General features: G+C 52.8%; 3 gene segments (V, D, J or C); 1 reads left to right on the top strand and 2 right to left on the bottom strand.

The window, feature by feature from the left end:
- Positions 1-1598: 1598 nt before the first annotated feature.
- Positions 1599-3720, top strand: LOC121489710. The segment is given in 4 exon segments: positions 1599-1726; positions 2099-2256; positions 3056-3134; positions 3407-3720. Coding segments are annotated over 4 exon segments (309 nt in total).
- A 9005-nt stretch (positions 3721-12725) lies between these two features.
- On the bottom strand, positions 12726-18606 carry LOC121489709. The segment is given in 5 exon segments: positions 12726-12962; positions 13258-13364; positions 13518-13535; positions 14226-14612; positions 18458-18606. Coding segments are annotated over 5 exon segments (657 nt in total).
- A 3247-nt stretch (positions 18607-21853) lies between these two features.
- The window catches only part of LOC121489707, a 39279-nt gene continuing 38300 nt past the window's right edge, over positions 21854-22832 (bottom strand). Inside the window, 3 exon segments of the C gene segment in view lie at positions 21854-22108; positions 22436-22542; positions 22696-22713. Of these exon segments, the coding sequence occupies positions 22088-22108; positions 22436-22542; positions 22696-22713 (146 nt within the window).

The following is a 22832-nucleotide window of genomic DNA, read 5'->3' as shown; positions in this document are numbered from 1 at the left end:
CTAAACCGCTGAGCCACCCAGGTGTCCCCGACATGCATACATATTATATTGAATCCTATCAATGGACTTCTTTTTTTTTTTTCTATCAATGGACTTCTAAAAAAGAAAATTGAACAACTCATTAGCGATAGCAATTTTCTGCATGTTCCAAATGCTCACAGAAAGCACACTCTGCTTACCACTTGATTTTTACCATTATCTGGATATTATTAAAGAATACATTAGATGAAGAAAGGATAAGAAACAAAAACCCAAAATACTCTCCCACAAATATAGTGCTGCCACTCACACCCTGTTAGGAGTGAGAACCCTAACACTAACTTTTGTTGTGTTACTGTGGCATCGGCAATAAAAACAAAGATAATACATCACTAGGGCCCTGATGAAATGATGATGGGTCATGAATGACTGATTTGCTTCAGGCTCCTTCTCCCTGTTAGACCACTTCTACCGTTTCCTTTCCTAGGTACTCACCTTAAAGCACCCCATCACATCCAACCCAAAGTGAATAATCAGTTTGAAAATGAATCCTTCAGAGGACCTCGCATAGCAAAGGAAAAGGGAAGAGGAGGTTGGCTGGGACACACTGGCTGTCCTCCAGGCATCTTGGGGTCTTATGTCTCATTTCAATCAAATGGGGTTCCACCAGCTGCCTAGCCCATTCTCATCCTTATCTATTATGGATCCATGGCCTGGCAAGGATTCTTGGGTGTCATTCTCTCAGTCCCCACCTTCCAGCCCATCCCACTGGAAATCTCCCAGTCTGCTGCAGGCACAGGTTTTCCCTCAAGTCCAAAAAACAGCCAGCCAATACTTGTAAGAGTTGCCCACAGCAGGCAACATGGATCTTTCAACCATTTGGAAATATTCTAATCCTTCTTTTATTTCTATAGGTGAGGAAATTGAAGATGAGAATTTTCTAAGGGTTCCTAAACCAGCACAGTGCAGAGCTGCGATTTGAACCCAGATCTATTTGATTCCAAGGCTCCCTGATGTTTCCTCTACTTCATGTTGCATTTGGAGCGTAAATGAGATCTAGTGAGGTCATTAGCGGCACATGGAACATAGAGTCCAGCTTTGATCAGTTCAGCAGTTGACTCCGCCTGTCCAGGTCTCAGATCCCATGTGCGGGGATGAAGAGGATACAGATCCCTTGGCTGGCTGTCAGAAGGGTTCCTTTCCTCAGAGCTGAGCTTCTTTTGCTTTGAATATCCTGGAGACCTAAATCTCCTGAGCTCTGATCCACTTTTATCTCCTTTCTTTTCAGCTACCCAGGTGACATGTCCTCTAACAGGTTTCTAGCTTCAGAGACTGAAATCCCTTTTCATCATCCTGCCAATGTCACATTTTCTCTGATGGTTATTAAAGACTCAATGGTCTCTTGGGGGAGCCAGAGAGTCATCTCTTGTTTACAGGTAAATAATAACCCTTTAAATATATTTACATACTAGAACTTCAGCAGGATTTCAGTAAAGATAACGTACAGGGTAAAGCTGGTTCCCAGGGAGGATGGGGTGATTCATCACGTACTTAAGAAAGGACCAGCCTCATTTCCTCCCCAGCTTGAGGGGAAATGATCACTCAGTTCTGTGGCAGCAGATCTGTAAGAGGGAGGAGCCCTGTCACCACTCTGGCCCAGATGAGGTGTCAACCGTCCTAGCTGAGCTGAAGCTGGCTTGAACTATGCCCTGCTATCTCCTTGCCCTTCTCCTGGGCACTTTCTTAGGTGGGTGCTGTTCTCTCTGGCAGGCGTCCTCTCAAGTCCTCACCCTCAACGCTAACCCTATGAATCTAGAGTCTCAGCTGTTGGATTGACTCCCTTTAGTACATTCCTTCCGTTTTCTCGAATGGCTACTGGGCTTTAATCCTAGTGGTTGGTATGCTGAGTCTTGGTTTTCTCTATCCTCTGGGAAGGAGTTCGCTCTATTTGTCTCTCTTTGACCAGGGCCCTTCTACACCCTTGGCCTTCCCAGTCTACTCCCTGCGGTGGATCCCATATGCCTGGGCCATGGGAGGACTTGAGCCACCCCTGGGTCAAGGAGGAAGGCAAGTTCAGTTGAGGTTCTTCACTCTAAATGGCCTTTTACACTTCCCTCAGGTGTCAGAGCTCAGACCATCCACCAAAGGCCGCTTGCCAGGGTGCAGCTTGTGGGCAGCCTGTTCTCCCTGGAATGTACCGTGCAGGGGGCATCGAGCCCTTATCTCTACTGGTACCGGCAGTCCCTGGGAGGGGCCCCCCAGCTACTCTTCTCCTCAGTAAGTGTTACCCAGGTAGTCCCTGAGACACCGCACAACTTCACAGCCTCCAGGCCCCAGGACGGCCTGTTCATCCTGAGTTCTAAGAAGCTCCTTCTCAGTGACTCTGGCTTCTACCTCTGCGCCTGGAGTCTCACACTGAGTGGGTGGGGGGAGACATCTGTGCAAAAACCCCACCCTCCCCCAGAGCCCTCCCTCTGGGGCTGGGTGGAGGATATCTGGGTTTCTGATTGTCAGGCACTATGAGAACAACGGAATCAAGTCTGATTCTCCCAAAGAAGTTGACTGAGTTCTCAGGGAGAACAAAATGTATTTGCGTGTAGGGCCTGTGGATTGCACGCATGTCCTCGAGCTCACGGGGCACGGATGCGGCATCCCAGGCTGTTAACCTCCAGCCCTCAGAGTGAGCTGGGCCTTGCCTCACGCTCTCCTCTCCCCCCATTCCTGTCTGTCCACACTGGGGAGGGAAGCAGGTGGGAAGCACCAGTAGCGGGTTGCGGCGTGGTGGCAGGCAGGTGGCCGAGTGAGAGGAGGCCCACTCGGGTGACTTCAGTGGTTAATTCTCATCACCTGGAGAGTCTCCTTCTGTTGTCCTTTCTGCAGAGAGTAGACGTCTTGGGGGAAGCTTTGATGAGGCCCTGTGGCCGGGAAGGGGCGAGGCGTTCTGGAGACTGTCCTCTGGCGGGCTGGCAGTGTGCTCCTGTTAGTATCAGAAACCACACTCAGGGACTTTGATTATTGTTTTGGATTTTAGGCTTTTTAATTCGTATCCTACTGTGTCTCATCCCTTCCCTTGTAGCAAAAGGGAGCAGAGAAGCGGATGGTGACCAAAGACACACCAGAGATGAGGGAAAAGCTGAGGACACGCGTATATTATGGTAATACCCTAAAAAAGAGAAATTATTTGGATGAGAATGAAGGAGAGGAAAAGGCTTCTGGGGGTGGCTGGGAAGAGATGCTACGGTTGCCTTGGCAACCGAGCTTCCTTCCTCATCCCTGGGTCCCTCATCCCTCCCTCGTCCTCCTTATTCTTAACAAGCTTTTCTTTTCTACTGTCCCTTGTGCTCCACGAGGGGGCACACGAATCTTAAAATACTCTGTTCCTGGCATCACTTTGTCTAGGACAGTTCAGATGGTTGTTTCGTTTCAGCGCCATTGAATCTGCAGAGGAAAATCTGAGACGGCCACGCATGGTGATCCAGACAGTATTTAGGAATTCCTGGGGACTCTCACCGCCTGCTTCTGCATTAAGCAGCTCTCCCGTGCTGGGAACTCTGAGCCATCAGAGGGATCAGAAAGAAAAATGAAGTGCACTCAGGATGGTGCTGGGTGGAGTCACAGCATGGCTTAATCAAGGCACTTGGTTTACTTCCCCCCCCCCACCTTTATGGAAATACTCAGTTACTAAGGCAAGGGGTAGTGCCACGACAGTAAAAGTAAAGACGGGTTTACAACTCAAATTTGGTTCACACCTAAAAGTAAACAACGTTTCAAGCTATTGCTTGCTTGTTAGCTGGTTATTTAGAATTGGATCTCTCTCTGGATCTCTCCCGGTCCTGCCAGATTACTTTCAGTTACTAGACTTCAGGATTTGGAACGGGCTTAGAGAAACATAAACACTAGCAGATAATTTTTTTTAAGATTTTATTTATTCATGAGAGAGAGAGAGAGAGAGAGGCAGAGGGAGAAGCAGGCTCCATGCAGGGAGCCCAGTGTGGAACCTGATCCCTGGACTCCAGGATCATGCCCTGGGCCAAAGGCAGGCACTAAACCGCTGAGCCACCCAGGTGTCCCAACACTAGCAGATGATTGAGTGAATTCTAGTATTTGTCCCTCTACTCCCCTGGTTTCCCGTTATTAATATCTGGCACATTTGTTATTTTTTATGTGGTACCTGTCTATGGCTTTTGACAAAGGGTCCTGCAGGAAGTTTTACTAGCCCAGAGCTCCTGTGCTTCACCCACTGACTTCTCTCCTCGTTCCCTGATCTTGTCCCAGTCTCTGTATTTGTAAGGCACCTCGGTTTTTCAGTCAAAATTTACCAATTGCTTTAAGTTGGGCTCGTGATCTCATCTCTCTTTTTCCTCACCTATCAAACTTCCCTCATTGGACTCAGTGTAGTGAATGAGATGTTCTAAAGCCTCATCACAGGGTCCGATTTTCAATAGATATGATTTTCCTCTTTTAGTTTACAAGATATTTTGATCCCGACTTACCCGAAAGAAAGACTTACTTAAAATAAAATATTAAATGTTAGGCTATGTAATAAATATTTTAAAATGCCAAATATACTCAGATGGCAAGCCAGTGAAACTTGTCCCATGTGTGGTACCCATTCAGATACAGGTGGTTTCTGGTGGGGTTTTATGCAGCCTCAGAATCCTTCCTAACACAGAGCTGGTCCAGGTAATCACTACTACTAGGCAAGTGATGGGAGAGTGAAGATGGATTTTCAATTTTTTTTTAAAGATTTTATTTATTCATGAGACACAGAGAGAGAGAGAGAGAGAGAGAGAGAGGCAGAGACACAGGCAGAGGGAGAAGCAGGCTCCCTTGGGGAGCCTAATGTGGGACTCAATCCCAGGACCCTGGGATCACGCCCTGAGCCAAAGGCAGGCAGTCGCTCAACCGTTGAGCCACCCCGGTGCCCCCAGATTTTCATTTTTGTAAGATATTCAGAAGTTCTGCAAAATTTCACAAAGGAGATAGACATTTAGTGAAGGTTAGGTTTTTAGGAGGCTCGGATTTAGATAAGCAAAATGACATTCTCAGCAGGAGAGTCTGTTTGAATAGAAATGTGGAAGTGCCAGTGAATACTGTGATCTCTAGAAAAGCGGTGAGTGAACAACACTGATCCTTGCACAGAGTGACAGAGACAGGAGGACATTACTAGGAAAGGGGAGGCTGGTGAGGGAGAGGCTTGAAAACCTTCCAAAGTTCATCAAAACAAATTAATATCCTCCATGTTACCTGCCCTATTCATGAGTAAGACTCCTCGTCCCTAATGGTTTCCCTAAGTCTAAGGACTCAGGAATCTACAATTACCTTAGTTTCTGGGGGACAAAGCAAACCAGCTCAGGATGGCAGATGCTGCTCAGATACACTCTTCCCTGCCAGGAATTCATCAATCTCACTTGTGCCTGGGGCAGATGAGGCTGCCTCCTTTCTAGGAGAGCTTCCAGGACCCCTTCCTTGGCTGACTTTGTAGGCGTGCCAGGATGGCAATTCCCAGGCATGTCATTCCTGGGCCACTGGCACGTGGGGGGCACCGAGCCACATGCTGTTGGCCAAAGAAACTCCTCTCAAGTGGTTTTGCCTGGATGTCTGGCACTCATGGGATTGATATGGAGTGAGCTGGGGGCCTCTCAGCAGCTGAGGAAGGCAGGGAAGGCCCAGGGTGGGAGAGCTGGTGATACTGAAATCAGGCTGCTTCGTATTTTTGTCCAGGATCATATGCTTTGCGTTGAGAATGTTATAGCCCCGTGAGCTGCTACAAGCACGCGTGGCCTGTGACACAGCCTATCATTTACCCACTCCCTCCTCCGGAGGCTTCTCTCTGTCTGGTCCTCTGTTCTCTCTGCATTACCTTCTCCTCCTCCTCTTACCCAGCTGAGATAGAAACTGTCCATCACACAGACCTCACAGGCCTCAGCAGGAGGGGATGAGGCTTTAGAGAGGCCTGGTGAGTCCAGCACACAGACACCAGCTCAGATATCCAGGGACTGCCCATGTTCTGTCTGTTGATTATCTGGGGCTCTTTTCCTGTGACTCATTAGCAACTCTCATTAGATGAATGGAAGGAAGCGGGAGGTTGCAAAGGAGGGGGGGAGTGCATGAAGGGAACAGGTGGGAGGAGGGAGTTGCCGGAGTGATGTGGGGCCGGGAGGGACCCCAACTGGGTCAGAGCGGTTTGCAGCTGTTTTTAGTCTTCACTATCTGCTCTCTGATCTCAGGGGTCACCTCCAGCAGGTGTAGAGGTTGTGTTGGGGGTGGGGTGGTCTGCACGGGGAGCTGAGGTGCCCAGATCCCCCTCTAGAGGGCCTTTCTTCTCCCTGCTGTAGTTCTATTTCCACTGCCAGGGTGCTCACCAGAGGCCCAGTAGAAAGAGTGGCAGGGAAGGGGTTGGGGCAGGATGTGGGGAGTGTGGTTCTCATGATGCTCAGAAAGGGGGGGGGCTTTCACAGGCCCCCAGATGCAGGACCTGGTAAATGTCAAACCACATCCTGTTGTGAGTCCCTGAGATGAGCTAGGGGCAGGTGGGTGGCTGTTGTGATGTTGCTCAGAGATAAACAGCTCAGCAGCCAGCCCTGGGCTCAGACATCCCCAAACCTCCCCCAGTTGTCTCCTAAAAGACCCCAATCTGCATCTCTTTACTTCCTGCCTTTGATTCAAGGCCACTCTCCTTTAAACTCTATGTTCTTCTCCTCATTCACCACCTAACCAGGTCTCCTTCTGGAGGAGAGCCAGCGAACAGGTGTCAGGGTGCCAGGTGCCTCTTGTTAACTGCGGGCTTCCAGGGTTGGCACCCCGCCTCCCCACCAGAGACAGCTGCTGAGGCCATGTCACTGTGTGAATGATTTGCATCTGGGAAGAATTAGATCCCCAAAGCTCTCTTCCTCATGGTGACTTGGGGCCTGCAGACTGTGAATCACTGAATCTAAAGAGCAGAGTTTGAAGATTCTTTAGACATCACTTTACCTAATCTCCTCACTTCACAGACGAAGTGTCAGAAGCCCCACAAAGCAAAATGAGTTATCCAGAGCCATGCAGCTGTGGACAGAGGAGAATCAGAAGCTAATTATCTATGTTTGAGCAGCTCCAGGATCTCAGACAAAGCTTAGAGGAACGTGGACTCTGTATTGAACTATGATCTTGCTGTGGGTTTTATGAGCCACTTCTGTAGAAACACATAAGGTGCAACCATCAGGCCTGAGTGGCATGAGGATGGAGGGGTCCATACAATGACCCACAAAATTAGATCCCTCAGAAATCAGACAGGTTGAAGAGATGAGCTGAAGAAATGCGATACAATTCAACAAATCCCCCCCATCTCCCCTCATCTTCCCCTGAAAAGAGAAAAGCAACTGTCGGCAAATAGCAAGTCTCATAGCAGGACCTGTGAAAAAGACTCAGGGTCTGAGTCAAAAGTGAATTCTGTGAGTGGGTACAGGATGTTGAAAATTGCCCTAACAGACCCAGTATAGGCAATATCGAGACTCAGGGGGTAAGCGCTCTGTCTCCCTGATATAGGTCAGAACCCACCTGGCACGGTCTTCCGTTCCGAACACCACACTTCTAGAAAACTGAAGGGCAAAAACACACAAAAATGTTTTCAGAAGAGGGTGGCTGGGCTGTGGGGAGTTGGAAGTGCTCAAAACTGGGCCGTATGCGAAAGACATTGAGAGAACTGGAAATGTCTAGCCAGAAAATAGACTTTAGGCTCCTAACAATTTTTATGATGGTGGCTAAAATTTATTGAGGCTGTGATGGCAGCTTTGCCTGTTGTGTGCATTAATAAGATGAAACCACCTCATGGAGTCGGGATTGTAATTCAGCCCATTTTATAGGAAGGGAGGCTGAGTCTCAGAGGTGGTCCTAAGGTGGTGAGACCTAAGGCTTCGGTCTAGGCCTCTTTGGATTAGAAGTCCATATCTTTGTCATCCTAATGTTCTCTCTCTGCTGAGTCCTTTTCCTCCTCTGCAAACTCAAATTCAAGCTTTTAAAAGTTGTGCTTATTCTATCTCTCTTAGATTTGTGGTCTCGACTGGGGTGGGCTTGCTGGCTTTCATGGGACTATCTCAGTGGTCAATGAGGGTATGACAATGAGTTTGATGGATATGGAAATAGGAGAGAATTCTTCACAAGAGCCATCGGGGGATGAAATGGCTGCTCAGGTGGATGGAGAGCTCGCTGTTCCCAGGACAGGTCAAGCATAAATGGGGGGATACAAGAACCCTTATCAGTGAGGGCATGTATAGTTCCCAGACCCAGTCCAGTTAAAGTCTCACCGTGGGAGTGAGGGTGCAGAGGACTCAGCTGTGATTGCTGGAGTGGCCCAGGACTTGGGCAGGAGGGCTCATCCCAGCAGGACCACCCTCAAGTCGCTATTTTAAAAAACCACTTCTTACATTAGTAAGCCCTAGAGTGCAGTCTCCTGTGAGGACCACCCCTCAGACTCCCAGAGGACAGCTGAGATACTTCCAGCTGGCTGATGACTCTCCTGGGGGAGATAGTCAGAGCTGTGGGCTCTGGTGGACCTACAGATCTGACCTACAGATCCACTCCCTTATCACCAGGACTCCATCCTCCCCAAGGAGGGGAGCCTGTTAGGAGTCCAAGTGCAGCAAAAGTAAAGGCAATGGGTAGAAATGGAGGAGGAACACCATGTAGTGGGGACTGTGGGTGTGTGCTGAGCAGAGACTAGGTCCTCTGTTGGAGGGACATGATTCAGGATATGGCCAAGTGCTGTCACAGTAAGTCCTAAGGAATGATGGAGAGGTGTGGTGTGTTAAGGAACCCAGAGACCTCAGATCCATAAACACAGCTTGAGAGCAGAAAGTTTCCAAGAGGGGAAAGGAGATATCTAGCCCAAGACTGAGGCAGAAAATTCTTTTTGTGTTTGGGGCCCAGATGGGGTGGATAACATCTCAGATTATGGGGTACCAAGCTTCAGAAATCACTATTCTGGGGACTACAGGAGTCTGCCACAGACAATGGGAGTGAACTGTCATCATTGTTGTCCAGGCTTGGTGGCCTTCCATACTCTGATTCTTCTTATATGGGCATAGGGTAATTTCCATGGACAGGGTAAAAGTGAACTTGGTCATGAAAGAGAGGAAGTCAATGGGCGAGCAGAAGAGCAATTCACCCATAGGTCAGTAGTAGTGCTAAGAATTGATGTGGGGTTTTAGCCATTCCTGATCTCCATCAGCAGTTCCTGGCACCCTAGATGAAAATACATGTAGGCATGAGTGTGTCTTTGGTCTCAAGTACCAAACCCCCATTCTCACATCCATCCCTAAGCAGTGACCTCATGAAACTCCTCCTACACAGGGACATTTAGGGCTGTGTGTCTCTCTGACTGTAAGGGGCTGGGGTCAGCCAGGCTGCCCTTTCCTGGGTCCCTATGGAAGAAGAAAAATAGGGAAATGTTTCAGGGCAGGAAATGGAGATATTGTTATCTATCAGGATCCATTGCTCCTTTTCCAGCCTCTCTTGTTCTAAAATCTTTTTTTTTGTCTCTTTTCTTCCTCCCTCCCTCTTCCCCTACCACTTACTTAAGAGAGAAGAAGTCTTTGTCTCTTGGAAGGTCCCAGCACCCTCGGCTCCCATCCCCACCACCCAGCCTGGGTATCCGGGCCATGAGCCCTGCGGTAGGAGGGCATGCGGGTCTTTCATGGATACTAGTGCTGACAGGAACATTTTTCTGGGCAAGTGACAGGGGCTTGAGCAGCCCTTCCCTACAGGAACCTACCCCCCCACCAGGATGTTCTCATGATTCCATGACCAGTTGGATGCTCCCATTTCCCTCCTAATTTCTAAATAAACCTCTACAGATCACAGGGTTGAGGTTGCTCTCCTGGTTCACTCTCCCAACGTGAGTCCAGCTGTGCCCTGGGGAAAGGTGAGAACCTGGGGACCCCCGGCATTCCCTTAGAGATGCTTGGCTTCTAAGTCTTTTCAATCAATAAGCACGCTTTGTTTGCCCCGTATTGGGCTCACTTCTGGAGTTTGTCCCTGGACTACCTTCTGCCCTCAGGTCTCTTCAACAGGATGCTGTTTAGATGAGCCCTGAGATTGGAATAGGCTGATAGGCCCAGGCCACTGAGGAATTGCTTCAGGGCTTCCCATTCATTCTCTGGGCTCAGAAACTCTTTGGGAGCCCTTTTAATTGGAATGGCCATGTATCCTAGTTTGCAGGGACAATCTTGATTTCCTTCTTTTGAAGACTTTATTATTTTATTTGAGAGAGAGAGCACAAGTAGGGGTAAGGCAGAGGAAGAGAGAGAAGCAGACTCCTGGCTGAGCAGAGCATTAGATGTGGGGCTCTATCCCAGGACCCCAGGATCATGACCTGAGCTGAAGGCAGATGCTCAACCGATGGAGCCACCCAGGTGCCCCTTGATTCACTTCTCTTGTCCCAGAATCTTACCTCTCACCCTCGGCAGGGTCCCTGATCATGCAATAAATAAATCACATGGTCACCTGGCATCTAACATGTCTTTGCTCAGTTTCACCTGAGGAAGGATGGATGGGATGCCCAGAACTGGTCCAGAAGGACCTACTTGGATTCTACAGAGAGAGGCCGAGGCAGAAGAGGTTAACTTCCTAGTGCTGTGAGTCGAATATTGAGGAGGTGGGGGGGTGTTGTCTGAGGGGGCAAGGAAACAGCTGTAAGAATTGGGTCGAGCAGGGTGCGGTGTGGGTGTGGGGACTAGGTGATGTTTGTAATTCTCTCCAGCTCTATTATGTCTCCCGGAGTGGAAGGGTGGAGGGTGGTTTGTTCTCCGGAGGACATTCTTTCAGTCCTCACATTGGCAAACCCCAGGTGCCCACGGGCTCCTCTGCCCGCATCCTCCCCAGCTGCTCGTGCCCTGCTCAGCGAGCCCCGTTTCCCTTCTGTGTGGGGTTACCCTCTCTCCACCTGCTCCTCCATCTCTGTCCTGCTTCTGCTCAGCATTCTCCACCCCCGCCACTGCTCTGTGCCCACAAACACCCGTCCTCCACACCCTGTCCCAGGGAAGCCCCTCTGGTCCCCACAATGCCCTCTTCTCTCTGAAAAGCTTAGTAGTCCCTTAAGCTTCTCCTTTCCCTGTTCTGTCCTGTCCCTTCCTGGCCTGTGTCAGCTGTGTCTGGGGAACCCCTCACCTCCCATTCCTGGACACACAGTGCAGTGGGGTAAATAGCATCGCCTCAAACTTCATGCCCACCCTGAACCTCAGAACAAAAAGTGGCCTAATTTGTAAATGAGGTCTTTGCAGAGGTACATGCTAAGGATCTCAGGACAAAATCCTTCTGACTTCAGGGTATGTCTTAAATCCAATGACTCCGGTCTTGGTAAGAAAAATAAGGGAGAAATTCAGGCATAGGGACACAGGGGGAAGGTGAGGTGGAGACAGGCAAAAGGTCGGAGCGATGTTGCCACAAGCCAAGGACCACCAAGTGTGCCAGAGGTAGGGAGAAGCGGAAAAGATTCTCCCCTAGAGCTTTTCAAGGGGGTGTGACCTTGCTCGCACCTGATTTTGGACTTCTGGCCTCCAGAACTGGGAGAGAATAAATGTCTACTGCTTTAAACCATCAAGTCTGTGGTTCTTTGTTACTGCAATGCTAAGAAATGAATACTCAGGAGGAGTCAAAGTCTCTCTATAGTCTGTGCCTGTAGGTCCTGCACCGGAAGTTGGGGGCAGCTACTCCATGTCAGCCTGTGACAGTCACACCATTCTGGCCACTATTCAGAACAGGCTTCCTGAATTTCCATCTTCATGAGAACGTGCCACGGTTTCGCAGCTTACAGGTCCATGTGACCCATGAACTGTGGCTTCCTCATCCGTGGCCGAGGGAGAGTAACACCTGCTTCCAGGGGCGCGATGGGGATGAGCCGGGACACCTGTGCCAGCGCCCAGCCCCAAGCCTGGAACAAGCAGGCTACCAGCAAGGGACTCCACCTTCCCCATCCTTTCTTGACTTTCGGACTCCCTGCTCACCTCTGCCTAAAGGAGCTCACATCTCCTCTCTCAGTGGTCTGGGGGTCTGTGTCCTTCTTTCCCCTGTTTGTGTCCCTTCCCTCCCCTGCTGTGTGTTCCACCACAGCAACTGTGACTTCCTTGGAGGATTTCCCCCAGTAAGATAAGTAACTGTCTCTGCCCGAGTGGATGTGCTTGACACGCTGCGCTTGGGGTGGCCGGCTGTCTACCGCATCAAGTGAGGGGCTCCTCATGTGTAACATCTCACCACGCCCCACCCTGGAGCATGATCCCCTCGCGCCCCGTTTCCGTGAAATCTCTGGGCTTCATTCATCAGTAGTTGCAACTCTGTGCCTCCTTTAGGATTCTAACCCAGACATGCAGAAGAGAGTTAGATCTTCTGCCGAAATCTCAAAACAAGATGAGATGGAGGCATTAAGAACAGATCCAGAGAAGACCTAAATGGATAATAAATGAAACCTGAGTCTGGAATTGACAGCTGACCAAGCATTCCAGACCATAGGCTACCCTGACCTGGGTCCCATGTGAGGTGAGCTTAGGGCTCATCTCTGCTCATCCTTATGCAGGTTTTCCCCTCTCTGTGCCCTTTGGGCCAACCCTACACCCAAGGAACCCGGAACACCTGGGTATGGACCACGGAGGCCATCCTCCAGCAGGATGGACAGGAGAAAGCAGCCTTGCTCAGAAAGAAGGGTCAGTCATGGATGGTGCCTTCCTGAATCTTTAAAGGACAGAACTTCATAGATACTCCCGAGACACCACACGGCCTGGCAGGACACTTTTATTGTTTTAGTCTATTTCAGTATCAGGCCTGAGGAGCTCAGTCTGCAGGGAAGCAGAGAGAGGGGACAGATATCCCAGCAGGAAGGTGATAAGAGGTAGAGAGAGAATAACTCTTTTAGAAACGCAGACTGGAAGCGTGCGAAGGAGAATCGAGGGTGAGGCTCATGATCATCTCAGGATGCACTTTTGGAGCCGGTCTCAGGAACCTTTTCTCTTGACCTGAAGGAGAGAGAGTATTGTCAAGGTCCCAGGAGCCATGAACAATAGGAGGGGGCTGGGGAGCCTGACGCTGGGCCTGATTTTGGGTATGGCTGGTTGACTCTCCCCATCCTCGGATGCGACGTCCTGTAACGATCCCCATACATTCTCCCCAGTCTGACAGTCCCATTATAATTTCCTTGAGACAGAGGATATATCAGGGCTGAGTCAGGCTCTGAGATCCCCTCGTGTTCCACGCCTGATGTTCTATTCTATCCTTTCCCTCCAGGCTGCCCGCCCCGTCCGCCTCCCCTACCTTGGCCATCAGCACCAGGGCGCTGACCAGCAGAGCATACAGCGTGGCCTTCCCCAGTAGGATCTCATAGAGGATGGTGGCAGACAGGACGCCCTGATGGTAGGACACTGCGGGCGGGAAGGGAGGGCACACGGGGACCCGTGAGCAGCAGGTGGCTCTGGCCTCTCCACCCCCACCCCAGGGCCCATGGGGTCCCCGTGCTCTGGGTCCAGGGCAAAGCCACGGGAGGCAGAGAGTGAGCAGCAGACAGGGGCACTTACCCGAGGTGAAGCCACAGTCTGAAAGAGAAAAAAGGGGGAGGGAACGGATGAGACACCCCATCTTCTAAAGCAGGCGGGGAGCTGCCCAGGTAGGTGCACCTGAAGCTAATGCAATATGACTTGTCAGCTGGGCTTCAATCAAGAACAAAACAAACACGAACACAGGAAGTGAGCCTTCTGGGGAGCAGGGACCCCAGGCCGGACCGGCCTTCTCGAAGGCTCCTGGACTGTCTTTCTGGGCCTGTGTTGATGGAGCCACACCACCCTGGAACCCCGTGGAGCGTGGTGGGGCTGGGGGCACCCCTCGGTGCGGAGCCCTACAGGCTAGGACAGTGAGGGCCCCCGCTGCAAGGCTCTGCTGGGCTGAGGATCTGGGGGAGGAATGAGCCCGAGGCGCCCCGTCCCCCTCATGCTGGCCTTTAGTCCCTTGCTCTGTCCTGGGTTCTCTGCACGTGGTTTTTCTTTCTTCCTGTTTTTCATGGGGAATGTTTTATTTCTATCTCGCTGCCTTCCACAAAAGGCTTGGGGTGCTTATTCTTTTTTTGCAGTTTAAGTTGGATTAATGAATGTATAAGACTGATGATGAATCTCTGAACTCTACCTCTGCATGTGGCCTGCCTGGTCTTCTGCCTGGAACCACCCCCCACCCCCCGTGCCCCCTTGCTGGGCTCTGACTCATTTCCCCCCCTCCCCCGGGTCCTCCCTCACCTGCTCTGCCCCAGGCCTCAGCACTGATGTTCTGGGTGACAGGTTTGACTCTATCGTGTTCCCACTCATCGTCGTCCCCGAGCCCATAGAACTGGACTTGGCAGCGGAAGTGGTTGCGCGGGTTGTGCCAGAAGGAGGCAGAGACCCTCAGCCGGCTGCTCAGACAGTAGCTGGAGTCATTCTCGCTGGGCCTCTCCTTGTAGGGCTGGGGGTCGGTGCTGAACCCACTCGTGACCTCCTTCCCGTTCACCCACCAGCTCAGCTCCACGTGGTCGGGGTAGAAGCCCGTGGCCAGGCACACGAGTGTGGCCTTCTGGGTCCGCGAGATCTCTGCTTCTGATGGTTCAAACACTGTGACCGTGGGAGGGGTGACCTTCTGCAGATCCTCTGCAAGGGAAGAGAGGTTGGGACCAGGGCTGGGCTGACAGCTGTCTGGGTTTGCTCTGTGTGTGTGTGTGTGTGTGTGTGTGTGTGTGAGAGAGAGAGAGAGAGAGAGAGAGAGAGAGAGAGAGAGAGAGAACAGAGACAGAAACAGAGAGAAATAGGGAGACAGAGAGAGAATGAGCTGGAAATGGAGTCATCATAAAGCAAAATTATGTAGTAGCAGGTCCTGTGTGTTTGGGGTCTCCATCATGTTCGTCTGTATTTGTTCTCCTGCCCTGCGTGTCCTTTGTAGTCACCCTGTAGGCATTCTGAGTAATGTCCCCTCACCGATGTTATTTGATTTCTTCTCCAGCAGTGAAACCTTATCTGTCTACATTTCTCCATATCAGGTGGTAGTTATTTGAGGGGATCGAGCACACGATGGGAATCAGAATAATAGGATCCAGATCTTAAAGCTGACTTTGCCCACCAGTGTGACGTCGGGACAACATCTTAAATTCTAGGCATCATTTTCCCTGCTCGTGAAGGGAAAATCATGACACCGACTTTCCAGAGTGGCTATGGAGGCTAAGTGACGTTAGTATTCAGAAAGGCCCTGTCCTCAGCCCGTAGGTTACTTCTAAATCGAAGTGGCCAAGGAGTAAAGAGGAACTGGAGGTTAGGGGGTCATTTGGGAGCTGGGGGTCTTCTTCAGATGATAGTCTACAGAGGGCATATTTTTGTGCACTCAGGGGAGGGTACCCTTTGGTGTTATGCTGTGCTCCTGAGAATGTGGGAGCTTTGGACTTTCTGGCAGTTCCCGAGGCCACCCTAGCCATTGCTCTGCCTTCAGGTGCCCCCCGAGCTTCCTAGCTCACATAGAGAACAATCGCTCCTTATGTCAAGTTCAGGGGCTCATCGACCTTCTTCACTCCTTTCTCAGTCTTATACTTTTTTCTACCCATCAGCTTCCTAAATAAGCATCTGAGACCATCAGGGCAGCTTCTTGCTAGTTTTGATACAATTTTTGTCCAAAGTCTCTCCTTTGCAGAGTCTTGGGTGAAGGCCCGGACCACCCTCTGATTTGGCTGGCTCACTTCTTCTGGGTCTGCTCTCCATTCATTGTATCCTACTCCTTTGCTTTTCACTGATTTTTTTTTTATTCATTTCTTAGCAATTCCATTAAAATGAAAAATCTTCTTGTAAGAAGAATCCAGTTTAGCCCGGAAGATGGAGAAAATGTCCTTCTGACACTTCACATTCCTACGGATGTGACCTAACCTCCAGGGCCAGCTTCTAGGGTATATGGGACCCCACCCTTACAAAGTCCACCCCCACCCCTTGGCTTAATGGCTGCTGTCGCCATCTTGAAATTCTAAATTATTTTTAATGAGAACCTGGCATTTTCATTTTGAGCTGATCAGGCCTCCTTTCCTATCAGCTTCCCCTCCCTGCAACTCCTGTTTGCTAACTGTGAAACTATGTCTCTAGGTCTTTACTGGCTGACCCACCAGAAGGGGTAACAGCCTATCTCCACTGCCCGGTTCCATCAATGTCTCTGCTCAACTTGGTGTCTTCACTCTCCTCTCAAAGACCTGGCTCTGAAGTTGTACCAGCCCTCCTGGCGCACTACCGAATGTACTTCTCTGACCCTCCCTCTCCGGTAAACACTCTGTCCTTCCCCCAGAATTAATGATGTGTGATGCTCTGCACAATGTGTGATGCTCTCTGCACAATGCTTATTGATGCAACGGGCAGGACAAACAGGATGCCATGTCTACACAGCTCTGGATGAGGGCAGGGTCAGTTTATCCTTCCGTGTTTGTGAGTCCCTGCGGGGTGTGGGTGAGCGTGCCTACGTGGGTGTGTGTACTAGTGAGAGTCTGTTTGTATATGCTCTGTTTGTGGCTTGGACTGGCTTTAGGCAGAATTGTGAAGTTTATCTTTTCCTGTTCCCACCCATGGCTCACGCCCACCCAGCCCTCCCCTCTATTATCCATATGCCAAACTGGGTCCCTCCTCAGGTACTGGGCTCACCCTCTCCCCTCACTCCCCACTGACCACCTAGGGGAAGGGTGGAGAGGAGAAGCACTGAATTATAACAATCCACCTTCCCTGCACACTCTACACCCTCACAGCAATGGTAAGGGGTAGGTATTGATGATGACCCTATACCGTAGAGGGGATAAAGCTTCACATAGATTCATTTGCCCAAGACCACCCAATCCTTAGCCAGCCAGGGATTGGGACCTAGATCTATCTGGCTCTAAAGTCTGGTCTTTCCCCACCCCGGCTGATCACAGGACTCTGGCATTTCCTCTGGACAAAGCTTAGCTGAGCCCCATTGGCTCCAGCTTAATGCCTGTCTAACTATAACTGGAGCCTGTTGTTATCAAACAACCCAGGTTAACGTACCAGTATCCTGAGTGACCCTCCTGCACCACCTGGTCTGTTGAAACTGGGATACTTAGTGTGAGGCCCAAGATTGCAGGCTGGGGGGCAGAGGGAGACAACTGGAGGGGGAGGGGTGAATGCACCCCAGTGGCCAAGGTTCCAGTGCTGCCCTGGGCAGGCAACGGGTGCTGTGGACACACCTCAGGGGGCTCGGGCTTAGGAGAGAAGGGCAGGGGTTTTAACTCTAATTTTACATGCTAAAGACTAAATCAACTCACCTTGCTTGTTTTGAGTCTTTTCTCCCCTGACTCAACATTGATCTGCCTTTCTCTCTGGCCTCCCTTGTCTCTCATTCCTTTTCTCCTCTGGTCAGCGGCCTCCCTTGCATCTACCTGTCCCAGGAGCCGGCAGGGCTGGGTGCCCCCCACCCATCCCGAGCTCGGCGCTGCTTTTTCCTGCCCCTCAGGCTCGGTGCCCCTCTCTGTAGCAGCTACACCCCTGCTATGCTCCCCCAGCCCCAGTTTTCCCTCCTCAGCCCCGTGCCCCAAATCCAGCGGCTTGGAGTCCTCATCAACGCTCTCGTCCCCCACTCGCCCTGCCCCTAAATGCCCCAGACGGGAAAAGAGCCCCACGGCGCCCTGGCCCTCCGCCCTGGTCCCCGGCCTGCGAGGAAGGACTGGCCCCCGCCCCTCCCCGGACGGTTAGCGCCCCACGCGCCCCGGCCCGGCCCCCACCCGCGCCTTCTCCGGGTCCCAGGGGCTGGGCGGGGTGGGGGGTGACGCCCGCATCTCACCGAGGACCGTGAGCCTGGTGCCGGCGCCAAAATACTGCTCGTAGCGCACAGAGGCCCAGCCCCGCGCGCAAACCCCAACGCGCCCCCGCCGCGCCCCAGCCCCCAGCGCGGGAGCCCACCCGGGGCGGGGGTGGCCCTGGGGTCGCCCACCCCGCGGCGCTGCCCGCTCACCCACGACCGTCAGGGCGGGGCTGCAGAGCACGGCCCTGGGCCCCCAGCCAAGACCCCCCCCCCCCCGGGGGCCGCGCTCACCCGGCACTGGCACGGTCAGCCGGTGCCGCCCCCCAGAAGTACTGGGCGTCCAGGCTCACAGCCCCCCCAGGCGCAGCACAGAAACAGGCCCGCCGTCCCCTGCCCCCTGCGCCCCCCAGCGCTCCCGGGGCATCCCCCCTCACCTGGCACGGGCAGCTGGGTGCCTGCCCCAAGCACTGGGCGTCCAGGCTCACAGCCCCCACCCCCGGAGCAGCACAGAAACAGCCCGTCCCCTGCCCCTCGCGCTCCCCGCCGTCCCCCGCCCCCGGGGCACCCCCGCTTACCTAGCACGGTCAGCCGGGTGCCCGCCCCGAAGTACTGGGTGTCCAGGTTCACAGCCCGCCCGCGCAGCCAGGAACTGCCCCGTCCCCTGCCCCCCCCCCGCGCTCCCCGGCGCCCCCCCCAGCCCTCCTCCCGCACCCCCCCTTACCGAGCACGGTCAGCCGGGTGCCTCCGCCGAAATACTGAGTTTCTGTGCTCACAGCCCGGAGCCCCAGCACAAAAAAATCCTGCGCTGTCCGCTGCGGCCAGCCGCGCTCCCTTGCGCACCCCATCCCGAACCCCGAGTCCCGCGGGGCCCAGGGAGCCCCGCCTCTGAGCGCAGCCCCAGACGGAGCTGGGCACTTGCCCGCCTGCCTCGTGCCACCCCGCGAGCGCCCGGCACCCCGCTCCACTCCTTACCCAGCACGGTCAGCTTGGAACCGGCCCCGAAGTACAGCTGCCCCGTGTTGGCACAGCTCAGGGGGCCCAGGCGCAAACCCGCCTTCCCCGACCAGGCGCCCGCTCCTTGCGGGCCAGGGTCCTGGGATGCTGCGGGCTGGGCAACCCCTTCCGTGCTTGCACCCAGGAGCGCCTTTCTTACCTAGGACGGTGAGCCGGGTCCCTGGCCCAAAGTGCTGCTCCCCGTATTAGCACAGTGGGCAGGGGCTGCCAAGAATTTCTCTCCTCCCTACTTCCCTTGGCACAAGCTGAGGGGTGCTCTCCTCCCCCCTCCTGGGCCTCTCCCTCCCCACCTCCAGAGCTAGCTGGACATAGCAATCTGGAAGCTACATGAGGTCACCTCCAATTTGCAGGGAAGAATCAACTTGGTTTGGGGACAGTACAGTGGAGGTGGAAAGTGAACGAGGACTGGCGATGGTGCTTTGGGCTGGAGTTGGGAAGTGTTCCGGGGGACACTGTCTCTCACTCCCTATAGGACCTGCAACCTCTCTGGCCTCTCAGCTCTTTCATCCCAAGAATGGGGTGGTATCTTTCGCACAGTGTCATGAGTTCTCAAGAAATAGCTCCTGTGTAAGTACTTTTGTCAAGGGCAAGTGTTCTGAAAAGTGCTGGATGACAATCCCACTTCGATGCATTGCCTTTTGTGTTCCTGGGAGGCTGTCTGGAGCCCAGAGACACAGAGGTATCCCCTGAGTCCAGCACTTTAGGGACCAGCTAGAGAGACACCTCCCAGCCACTCCCCATCCAGGACCTGTGTTCCCCCTAGGCTGGCTGGAGAGATTTCCAGAGGCAGAGCTTTTTGTAAAAGGACCCCCTCCACCTGAATCATGGTGAGTCCCCCAGTTCCCACAATGTTACAGCAGGATACAAAAATGTTTCTTTCTCTCTGGTCTCCTCCCCCAACCCTTGCGCAGAGACAGGAAGTGCGGGTGACAGAGGTTGTATTGACTTGGGGCTATGAGCAAACTCCCAGTACATTGAAAGTGGGGAGGGGTTGAGGAAGGTCTTGGAGCTCGTGGGGGCGGGCAGAGAGGCTCCTTTGTGGAACACGTACCACTCTGAGGGGACCTCCTATGTCACCAGGTCTCCCCTCTGGGACTCACTGTGCCCCCCTGCACAGACTGGCATTTATAGTGAGGCAGGGTGGGAGGAGCAAGGGGTGCAACCCACAGAGCAGGTGATGGCAGTTTGTGGCATGGGGACAAGCGGGTGGGAAACCCCTCTAATTCCCCATTGCTCCCTAAACAGAGTCCAAGCTCCTTCCCCTTCGTGTATTCCACAAGCTCCATGAACATCTGCTGTGCACCAGGCCTCCTGCCGGGGAGTCCACCTTCGGAGGAGCATGTACCAGCTCTGCCCAATGCCTCAAGCCTCCTACCTCTGAGCCGTGGCCCTGGCTAAGCACCCAGGAGTACCCGACCCTGTTGTTCGGCTCTGGCTCACGCCTCTGACTGTCACCACCACCCTCTCCCATGGATAATTGTACCAACTCTTGCTTTGAAGAGTTTGCCAACTTCTCAGACTCTTCCCGGAGGATCCCAGTTGGAAATCAAGTGCTAGCCTCTGACTGCATTGGAGTTGACAGCTGGCAGTGCTATGTGAAAGGGCCACTTTGCATTTCAACTTTCTATTGAATTTCTATTTGTGTTTCAAAATTTCTATTCATGAACGACCCCCTCGTGAACGGGCAGGCTCCTTGGGGACTATGACTTGGATGTCTTTATTTTCTTGAAGGTTAATGGCAGAGCACTGCAATGATGTGTGCTTGATGAGTGTGGTAGTGCCCATGTGCAAGTATGTAAATACGTATATACACACACGTGTGTGTGTTGTACAAGTGAGCACACACATCTGAATGCCTCGTGTGTGGCGATGGAGAGAGGAGGCCACGTGCTACAGTCCCGCGAGTGAGGGAGTAGATGGCTGGTTCAGGCAGGCCTGGTGGCGATATCTGCTCTTGCACTGGGTCACACTGGATTCACTCATTTCTCCATTCACTTACTCAAAGATAATTGATTATGCACGTCCACGGAACCAAGGTCCTCTGCTGTGTCCCAGGGAGACTATAATAAAACATATCCCTGTCATCAAGGACTGCCTGCCAAATGGGGTGTCAGACAAGTGAAGAGATTGTTCCCATCAAGTGTGGCATGGGTTCTGACGGAGGTGTGCACGGGGCACTGTGACAGCAAAGTATAGGGTGCATCTAAGCCAACTGCAGGGGAGTAGGGGGCAAAGAAATGCCTGAGAAGGTTTCTTGGAGGATGTTGGGGCTGAAATTCAAGCATAAGTAGGGGTTGGAGTACGATGTCCCTCCAGGTAAAGGAGTGCAAAACATTCTGAGAGCAGGTGGCCTGGGGACACAGGGTGAGAGGAGCGGGGTATGCACGGAGCAAGGGAGCAGAGGACCACTGCCATGTCCTAGATGCCATCCTCAGGACTGTGCACTGCATCCCCTCCGTGGCAATGGGACATTGAAGAGCCCTCAGAGGATTTCTAGAAATAGCACCACGGCTGATTCTGGATTTGGGGGACCCTTATTTCCTATCCCTCCAGCAGTGGTCAGGGCACATTTTCACACCCATTTAATTCACTAGAGAGAAATTCATAAACAGACTTGTGACTTAAACTGGGAGACACACGTGCTACTTGAGAAGTCAGCACCTTGTCTTCTTGGCCGGGAAGCCCACTTGGTGAAAAATGGAGCACAGTGGCCCCAGGGACACAGCTGAAGGGAATGTGGGTGAGGGGTATGAAAGCAAGCTTTGTTAGCCAAGCACGTATGACCTGTGAGAGACACACCTGTGTAGGCGGTAGGCGGACTCTTCCTCAGAGCACCTTCGTTCAGGTAGGACGCAAAGTTCTTATAGGAAATGGCACCATTTTTTCTGGGCTGTTCCTAAGTAAGTCTCTTCAATCCCATCATCTCCCATTACCAGTTACTCAGGTTCCCCTGACGGGAGGGGCAGTGCCAGCCACAGGCGGGGTCCCTCAGCCCTGGTACCGGAAGGGCCTGCCCTTTCCTTGATCCCTCCTGTTTCTGTCCTGTCTGGAGTCACACTGGAGGTCTGAGAAGATGTACCCAGATACTCACAAGGCAGTCAAACCAGGTCAGGCCATGTTTATTGATTCGGTCAATGTGGTCACACTAGGGTCCCCCGGGGTTAGGGAGATTTGGGTCATGAGCATTCAGGTGTGCACAAACATAGGGGGTAGGTGTTGGGGGTGAGCAGAGAGATGAAGACAGCTCTTGAGAAGCACTGGCTAGAAGTGGAAAGAGGAGAATCCGTCCTGGGGCAACAGCAGGCTGGAAGCTGCTGGCTCTGCCTCCGAACTAGTTTCAGGAACCCTTTCTCTTGACCTGAAGAAGAGAAGGTTTCAGGGAGTTACTGGGAGTCAGGAGTGGTAGGAATTGAGAGGAAGTAGGAGGGTCCACCGACAAGGTGAACAGTAGGGCTCTTTACAATGTCTGTTGGGTTTTCAGGTGACCCCAGCCTCTCCTTCCTTGCATGGCTCTCCCCACTGTGATCCCAGAGGCACAATGTGTCTTCTGAGGCACACGGGTGTACCTCCGTGTTCCTCTACTGCCACCGCTGGCTCTAGCAGGGTCCCTTGCTACTCACTGCTCTGAGTTGTTGTGTTTCAAGAGTGACCCCCCGCCCCCCAGTGCCCCATCCGCACCCCCTACCTTGGCCATCAGCACCAGGGCGCTGACCAGCAGAGCATACAGCGTGGCCTTCCCCAGTAGGATCTCATAGAGGATGGTGGCAGACAGGACGCCCTGATGGTAGGACACTGCGGGCGGGAAGGGAGGGCACACGGGGACCCGTGAGCAGCAGGTGGCTCTGGCCTCTCCACCCCCACCCCAGGGCCCATGGGGTCCCCGTGCTCTGGGTCCAGGGCAAAGCCACGGGAGGCAGAGAGTGAGCAGCAGACAGGGGCACTTACCCGAGGTGAAGCCACAGTCTGAAAGAGAAAAAAGGGGGAGGGAACGGATGAGACACCCCATCTTCTAAAGCAGGCGGGGAGCTGCCCAGGTAGGTGCACCTGAAGCTAACGCAATATGACTTGTCAGCTGGGCTTCA

The sequence above is a fragment of the Vulpes lagopus genome, chromosome 4, assembly GCF_018345385.1.
Source record: "Vulpes lagopus strain Blue_001 chromosome 4, ASM1834538v1, whole genome shotgun sequence".
In the NCBI taxonomy this organism is placed as follows: domain Eukaryota; kingdom Metazoa; phylum Chordata; class Mammalia; order Carnivora; family Canidae; genus Vulpes; species Vulpes lagopus.
Note: the sequence above shows the minus strand (reverse complement) of the source record. Positions and strands in the feature narration are given on the sequence as shown.